General features: G+C 41.1%; 1 protein-coding gene across 3 annotated transcripts; it reads left to right on the forward strand.

Moving 5' to 3' along the window:
- The first annotated feature begins 2614 nt into the window (after positions 1 to 2614).
- gje1a (gap junction protein epsilon 1a) lies at positions 2615 to 8838 on the forward strand. 3 transcript variants are annotated; one of them, XM_044107177.1, is made up of 4 exons: positions 2615 to 2744; positions 5349 to 5531; positions 6189 to 6386; positions 6596 to 8838. In XM_044107177.1, exons 2-4 carry the CDS (start codon positions 5406 to 5408, stop codon positions 6791 to 6793), a joined length of 522 nt encoding a protein of 173 aa, XP_043963112.1. In that variant the 5' UTR covers positions 2615 to 2744; positions 5349 to 5405; the 3' UTR covers positions 6794 to 8838. The 3 variants fall into 3 exon arrangements, with proteins under 3 accessions (XP_043963112.1, XP_043963111.1, XP_043963113.1); XM_044107176.1 differs by having other exon boundaries at positions 2618 to 2980; XM_044107178.1 differs by lacking the exon at positions 2615 to 2744 and adding an exon at positions 2751 to 2976.

The raw sequence follows: 8838 nt of genomic DNA on the forward strand, positions 1-8838 counted from the left end.
AAAAAAGTGGCAAAACTAAATCAAATCACACCGATGGTTGTTTCTGTTTCTGTCTGTGCAGGATTTACTGCATGTTCCGCGTGTTTATGCTGGAACCCAGCTGTCTGCTGCGGGTGTGTGTGTGTGTGCGTGTGTGTGTGTGGGTGTGTAGTTCTCTACCAGTCCAGCTGTTTCTTGGCTTGCTTCTTGCTGTTGTTTCCAGGAATCGCCCAGCTGGAACATTTCAGCTGTAATCTGAATTCCAGTGATAAAAACATGATCATTATTCTTCTACAGTAACTCTATCGGAGCTTTTTTTTTATCACTAAAACAACCTTTTTTCTCCTAACATTCTTGTGATAATCGTTATTGTCAGAATAATGACTTCATTTTCGTAATTTAACAAAATAAACAAACAAATCCCAGCTAATGTTCCGTAAAGGGTTTAATTGCTGCAGAGCCTTTAGAGATTCTCCCTGCGTATTGCCGACATTTTTATAAAGAAATCTCAAAAACAGAAGATTAAAAAGTTTCACCCATTCTTTTAAAAATAAACCAAGCTCTAGTTTGTTTGTTCTTCTGTTGTTGTTTTTTTGTCTGTTTTTTGGATAAAAAATGTCTGTGAAGATCAATCTTTAATTCTTGCCAAACATTCTCAGTTGGATTTAGGTCTAGACTTTGACTAGGCCATTCTAACCCATGAACCTGCTCTGATCTAAACCATGGATGTTTAGAATGCTTGTCCTGCTGGCAGCATCAAGTCTTCAAGGCTCCATCCAGCTTTCTGTTCCAACTGCATGATGCTGCCACCACCGTGTGTCATCAAGATGTTTGGGTTTTTTCTCCTCAGGGTTTTGTATTTATTTTAAAATTTCCCTTTTGTTTTTTTGTTTTTCAAGAGCATGTTGGCTTTGTTTGTGTTTTTCAAACATGGCCGGTGTTTTTGCTGTTTTCTCTGGGTTCATATGCTGCTGCAGCTCAGAGGTGACAGAAATGCAGAGGCAGCACTGAGTTCAGGGAAACTACTAAGGTTTCCTAGAGTAAACAGATCAGATTTGATTCAGGTTAAAAAAAAGACTCTCCTGTGGTTCAGCACCACCTTTTGTCTGCCCAGCTCCTTTGTTTGCTTCCTGCTCCATTTCTCCCTTTGGATTGTCTGATGAATCTTTAAATGTGGCCAAATTCCAACCGTGAAGAATTTAAATCCATTTCCTCATAGAAACAGATGTAAAAGCAGCAAAGTCTGTTTTCCCTGAAGGTGTGATTTTCCTGCTGCTGACTCTAAAGCCACATATTAATGTGGATGTTGGGATGTTTTTGATGAATCTGGTACCTTTAGACATAAAAATGTGCAAATAGGCAATAGCTGTGATCTATTACGCCTGTCTGTATGAAGAGCGTCTGTGTGTTTTCAAATTCAGCAGGTTCTCTGTCTGCAATAATTCACCGTGAGATTAAATGTGCAGCATGGTTTTTATCTCATGCATGTAGAAGAGAAGCTCTGCGCCATGACCAAGAATCTGTTTGGTGTCCAGAAATAATTCTCCAGCCTCATGACATCTGCAGAATTTGATCAGAAGAACTTGAGAACAGAGAAAACTTCTTTTATTTCTCACCTTTGTCCAAGTTTTCTTGGAGATGAAGGACTCCATCTGGGAGCTTTCTGTTTCGCTGCTTTAATGAGACTTTAACCGACCGAGTGGGTCTGATTCTGTCACAGATGGTTAAAGTCAGAGGTGGGACGAGTTGAATCTCTGCTGAATGTTCTCACTGATTAAAGATCCAATCTGTCAGTTCAGAAAGCTTCAAGTGTGACACCCAAGAAGTTGCTTAAAGGGGCAGTAATATGTAAACTCGACTTTTTGAGTTGTACATCGAGTTATAATGTTATTCCACCATCGGTGTAGCATTGCCTCGATTCTTTCTAGCATGTTTGAGAAATCCTTTAATCTCCATGGCAACCATACAGGTGTGCAAAACGCCTGGTTGGACCTAGCCCCGCCTTCGAGGGACAGCTCCTCCTCTGAGCTGCAGTTTGTAAGCTACCGAGCTTCTGCTTCACAGAGCAGCAACTCCCCCAAGACTTCCCCACTCAGCTCCTTCAGACTAGCCAGCAGCAATTAGCAAACAGCTGGTGGACCTGCTGAGCTCATTATAGGAGCAACTACTCAGTGATGGACCGTACAGGTCCAACGGTAAAAACGTTGTTAGACGGTTAATAGAGGAGCCATGTTGAGATTCAGAAAGAGCAGGAGTTTTTAAAGAGACAGGGACCCAATTTCAAAACCACTGAATTATGAAGGAACTTTTCTTTTAACTCATATTTGATATATGTAGCATTTTCATAACAAATGAAGTGACATAGTTACTTTATTGTGATATATGATGTCACTATACATGTAAAATACATAATACTGCCCTTTTGAAAGCAACGTTGCTGCTCAGAGGCGTTTAAGTTGCTGTTCCTGTTTGTATTCAGTTCAGATCATCTCTGCAGGTTTCTCTCCCTGTGATGCACCAGAGTCTACAGGGGTGGGCAATCCTGGTTCTGGAGGTCCGGTCTCCTGCAACCTTGAGATGTGTTTCTACTTCAACACACCTGAGTCAAATAATGAGGTCATTAGCAGGACTCTGGAGAACCTGACTGCACTTGGGAGGAGATTCAGCTGTTGGGTTCAGGTGTGTTGGATCAGGGAGACTCTAAGAGCTGCAGGACACCGACGCTCCAGAACCAGGACGGCCCACTCCTGGTCTAAAACCTGGAGGTCAGTTTTAGCTCTTACTTCCTGCTTAAACAGAGCAGAACGACTCACTTTAGCAGCTGCAGATTTCTGCTTCACTGTTTTATTTTGAAAGTCCTGCCAGGAAGTGGCTCACCTCACCTCCATGTACTTGACTCTGGTTCGTCTGACCTGTACGGTCCAACAGCTGGGATGAAACTGGGATCTGTGTTTGGGAATAAAGAGAGGGAATGAACAGCACGCCGCCAGGATTCCGGTTGGTGTGTGGACTAACTTCTTCTTCTGGTTCTGGTTCTGGTTCTGGTTCTGGTTCTGGTTCTTCTGTCTATCTTTGGGACCTCAGATGTGTGTGCAGTGGGAGTGTGTGTGTTTGACTGCTGATGCTGATGGACTTCAACAAAACCTCTGAAATAAAGTGCAGGAAGCTTTTAGTTTTTAGATCATTTATTAAAATCTGAACTTGTTTTCAGTGAGTGAAGCTCCAGATTAACAGAAATAAAGAATAAACCCATTAGTTGTTTCACCTAACCAGGTGTTTCCTCTGCATTGTGCTCCACAGGAGGGCTTTTTCGCTGACAGAGTCCAGTAGGGATTAAAACTCGGGCGACCCCGGCCCCCCGCCCCTGGCTCTTTGTTGGCCCCCTGGTCCCTGTTGTGTTTTTTCCACTGAGTGGGTCAGTATGTTTAGGGGGAGATAAAAGGCTACATGATTTCAGGAGAGAGAAAGAGAGGTGGAAGAGTTCAGCTGCAGGTTTGTGGAGTCCTGGCCACGAGGGCCCGGAGCCACCCGGAGTCACACAGGGGACGTCAGAGAGCAAATCATGTCTTTAAACTACATCAAGAACTTCTACGAAGGATGTGTGAGTAGATGAGACAGGAGCTATTATCCTGCTGGACTCAGTCTGCTGCTGTTGACATCGTGTTTGCTGTTTTCTGGTAGATGGTGGTTGTATCAGAGCGGAGCAGCTGAAGAGATGAGAAATGTCTCCTCTGAATGGCTTTTTGTTTTCAGCCGTCAGAGCTCAGGGACTCCGATTATCTGGCAGACAAAAGCAGGTTCTCTTTCTTTCTAACGGCTGCAATGTTAATCAGAACGTGATCCGACTGCTTTTATCTACAACTCTGCGTGACTGAAACAGAAAAATATGTAACCAGGTACTAAAAGTTAAGTTACAGAACGCATCACCATAAACTCAGGTATCAAAGTTTAACACCATAGCTGACTTCAAAATGGTTTGTAAGCCATTTTATCTAGTGAGGAGGAGAAATTCATGTTAAATGTTGTGTAAGAGGAGCAGTTTGGAGACCCAACAAACCAGCACCCTGCAGAGGGACTGTGAAGCTCGCTTTGGTGTTTGCCTGTAAATCACCACAGTGAAAAATTCTGTCATAAACACAAAAATTCAAGTTCATGTTAAAATTTCTGTTCTTGTTTCTGTTCTAAATTCCATCCTTTTCTCTATGATGTATAAAAACATGCATCAGGTTTAGTTTGTTATGGATGGCAGACCTTATTCAAATTTCCTCACATTCTGGTTTTTCACCCTGAATCTCAATGAATTCACCACATGGTGGATTGAAGGGAAATTACAGATGGAGTCAGATTACAGCTGGGTCAGATCTGATGTGGGCCATGTTTCCATCCAATTATCATCTGAATTTTGAGTTAACTTTTAAACTTTTACAAAAGTGAAAAATGCTGAGTGTTTTTCTACCTACTGTTTTGCAGTGAATCAATCAGGCTAGTCTAATTTAGACAATCGCTGATCTTACACATGGCTGTAATAAACATGATGTAGAAGTTGCAACCCACATGGACAGTCCTCCTCTACCTGCCTGAGGCTTGGAATTTAAATTGTTTTCCAAGATTCATACCTCTGGTAAGGCAGAGACCTACCAGTGAAAAGGGCATTTATTACATCAGAACTTATTAAAGAAATGTATTTCCATTTCCCCTTTAGCGCATTCACTCCTTTTCTATGAAATTCTAAAAAAATATCTCAAGCATGCTCAAAAAGCTTTTTGAGGAAGTTATTTTGAGTTGAAGGTTACTGAGAAAGAAAGGTTTCTCCATTCCTTGAATCGTTGTGATTTCACATGCAGGTTTGTACCTGAAGAACGGTTATTGCTTTAAAAGTGATCTGTGCAAATCAGCAGACGTTTTGTGTGCAAAATGAAAAAACTCCTAGTGAAAGTAAGTATTGTGTCTTGGCTCATAAATGTATGCTCAACTTTGATCATCTTGATTGTCTGTTGCTGATCACTCTTCTTCTACTGCTGGGCAAAGACTGCTTCCATCAGAGACTGAGTTGGTTGGCTGTTAGTCATTTTTAATTGCTAACTTCCATGGAGAACATTTATTTTTATTTCTTTCAGAGAAAGCATGGCTCTCTTTTGGCTAGCTGAGTTGCAGTACACGAGCATTACTGGAGGGGGATTATTCTAAAACCCTGCGCAGTAAAAGTCTCAGTAAAAGGACTTTATGACAGAGGGAAGATAATCTCTACAGTTTTGTAACCAGAACCTTGTTAAAAAAAAGAGTAACCAGTTCCTTCCCAGTCTGAAAGTTGAATGCTTTCTCTGGCTCTGTGAGTGATCTCTGTGTGTCTATCTGTGGTTGTGTTCTAGCTCAGGCCTCCCACAGTCATCGGCCAGTTCCACACGCTGTTCTTCGGCTCGGTTCGGATGTTCTTCCTGGGTGTTCTTGGCTTCGCGGTCTACGGGAATGAAGCTCTGCACTTCAGCTGCGACCCGGATCGACGAGAACTCAACCTGTTCTGCTACAACCAGTTCAGACCCATAACACCACAGGTGGGACCAAGCAGCACTACGAGTCAGAACCAGAGAAAACATCTCAACACAAACCTCAAACACAATACTGGTCAGATGTTTCAACTCACTCACATTAACCTCATATTCATTAGACCTGCAGTATTTTCCAGGTTGGAATGATCATACAACATACAACTGATGTGATTTCTGGAAGCAGAACGGTTCAACGTGGTTTTGTTTTTCACCTCCCTATACGATCAAAACTTCCCTCAGACTCAAAACTTAAATATTTTAATGGATACTGAAGCTTCAAGAAGGGATGCAGGCAGTGGTAGGCACACTTTTACTAATACGCTAGTAGCGTAGCTAACTTCTAGCTTAGTGCTTTAGCACCTTGCTAACCTTGAAAGCATTTGCACACCTAGTTTCCACCAATTTAATGTTTCCAAATAAATTCTGAAGCACTAATTTACTTGGCTGTTAGGGTGTGAACTTTCAGTTGAATAAAATTTGACATCTGTGAAGTTTTGGTTATTGACTGTTTTCTACTAACTACTGAATTCCTCAAGTAGTTAGTAGTTTGCAGGGAGTTGACACGGCTAGCATATACACCAGTCGGTGAAACAACCTTCATCCCTACCATCCAGTGTTTTCTGTTTATCAGTGTGTACATCTTTACGTTTCTGCTCGCTGCAGGTCTTCTGGGCGCTACAGCTGGTAACTGTCCTGGTTCCTGGAGCTTGGTTCCACCTGTACGCCGCCTGTAAGAATATAGAGCAAGAGGAAATTCTTGAACGGCCCATCTACACCGTCTTCTACATTATCTCCGTTCTGCTCCGCATCATTCTAGAAATCATCGCCTTCTGGCTGCAAAGCCACCTCTTTGGTTTTCAGGTTTGTTTCCATTTCTGACAACTTTTAGCTCAGTGTTCAATGCATGAAGAAGTGTGGCTTGTTTTGTAGAGTTGGTGCAGAAAGTTACTTCTCTTTAAGCAGAATGCAGCAGCTTGACTTAGATTTTGAAGTTTGTGTCTGAATGAACTGCAGGTCCTTGTGGAATAAACCAAACCCAATGTACCCTCATCCCTTTCTGCTGTCCTCAGGTTCACCCGGTGTACGTCTGTGACGCCAGCTCCTTGGAGAAGTCCTTCAATGTGACTAAGTGCATGGTACCTGAACACTTTGAAAAAACCATCTTCCTCAGTGCTATGTACACTTTCACTGTGATCACCATTCTTCTCTGTATTGCTGAGATATTTGAAATACTCTGCCGCAGACTTGGCTATCTCAGCAATCAATGACAGAAAGGTTCATGCAGAAACACAATGAGTGAAAATATCTGTCATATTTTCAAACTGTTCATGTTGGGCTCATTGTCACTGGGACTTTCATGAAGCAGAAAGTCGGTGCTAGAGTCGGACTTCACCTGTGGTACGTCAGTAAGCAGCACCAAGAAATCTGGGAAGGTGCAGTCATGTCAGGGCTGGCCAGAACCAGCGGTTCTTTTGGTGTTTGCTGCCCTTAAGTATAGAATGACCATCCGTTGGTGTATTTCAGAAGACGGTTCTGTACTGGCTTGGTCGAAAAGTGTTGAATGATTGGACTGGATGGCCAGAAAGTGTCAGCTTCTTAAAGCTGCTAAGATCCCATGTTCTTCTTTTGATTAGTGGAGAAGGAAAGCTCATTTTGACCCAAACTTGAACAATTTTATTTACTGAAGGTTCACTGAGATCTGAACATTTCTTGGAGATGAACCTCAGATCTAATATTATACCAAACAAAAGTTTGTAGGGTTGAGACGTACACATTATATGATCTTCTTTTCACCATATACGCTGATTTTTGAGCAACCCGGTGCATCTTCTCTTGACCTCAGATTACGGTTTGCCAGTTATTGTTTGATCAAGTTAAAACAAAAAGTTGATGGTCCTGAAAGAAGCCCAAAGTCTCCCACCAATCCAGAACGGATTGAATTAATCTCCATGAAATCCAAAGCATGGATGTCAAAATGTCTGGACCCAGAACTCATCACTAAAACAGATACAAGCTCAGTGTAACTTTAAGAAAAAGAAGCAATAGAAAATTTGGTTGTGTTGATTTTTTTTTTTTGAGAATATGTCAAAAATCTCCCTGTGCTCATTGAGAATATGTTTCAGTGAGCTCAGATACATGCTGCCCACCCGACACAACAACGAGTTATTAATAACTTTTAAAGGTTGTGAACAAAATTAGATGGAAATTTTGACACATTTGAAGTTGGTTCTGTTATGATAATCCTCAGTTTGTTTATAGCAGCTGCCCTTAGTTCATGTCTGATTCTGGGTTTTTTTACTCCTTAACCACTGAATTTAACACAATGTCCTCTATATCCATATAACCATTTATTTGATTTAAGCTACTTCATGCTTTTTTCCTTTTGAAGTCAGAGTCTGTCCTTGGAAATATGATTTAATCTTCTGTACTGTTTTATCCTTTTATACTCAGACATCCATCCAACTTTTGTTATGAAGTTTTTAGCAATCTGTTTATCATCTCAGGTACAGGATTGTATAACGAGACAAAAGTGGATCACGCCATCTTTTCAAAACTTTTTAACCCTTTTATTTAGCTCTCAGACAGATTTCCAGAACTTATTAGAGTTATATTTCTATCACTCTAAATTACACTAATGGTTTTGTTCCTGCAACTAGAGAAGCCTCAGTCCTTCAGAGCACCTAATACCTGTTGGCTGTTACAGAAGTCTGTAGAGTAAACCAATCACTGTACAGTTCATCTTCATCTTCAGGCTTTCTTTCATGACGCATGCTGCATGCTACCAGTATTTGATTTTATCCATTAGTATTTTAAACCCCTAACCATTTATATTGTATACCTCCAAGTCTAATTGCAGGAATTTTAGAAGGCTAACTGGTAGTAGCTAGTCCAGATTAGCATGCTAACTGTGGGCGGTTGCTAGCATGCTAACCAGCAACAGTTGCAACAGATTTAAAACTAAAAACCAGGGCATGTTAAAGATTTAAACACAGCTACATGTGATCATGTGTGTGAAATTTCCACCACTGCATGTTTTCTGCTTTAATTCCTATTCATACTCTAGTTTGTACTCATTTTGCATTGCTAAGTGTAAAGAAACGGTAAATGCTTTCTACATCTGTTTCCCACATCCCTCTTTGTACTGACATTATTTCAGCCCTCAAAGATGTTTTCAGTCACTCAGCTACAGTAAGGTCCACTTCATGACCAATGTGTGCATATTAAAACTGTTTGTTTGACTGATATTGAATATTATCTGTAATTTTCATATTTGTTTTGTTATGAGATTATTAAAGAAAATGTTCTCCGATTA

This window comes from Gambusia affinis, linkage group LG22, assembly GCF_019740435.1.
Source record: "Gambusia affinis linkage group LG22, SWU_Gaff_1.0, whole genome shotgun sequence".
NCBI classification, from domain to species: domain Eukaryota; kingdom Metazoa; phylum Chordata; class Actinopteri; order Cyprinodontiformes; family Poeciliidae; genus Gambusia; species Gambusia affinis.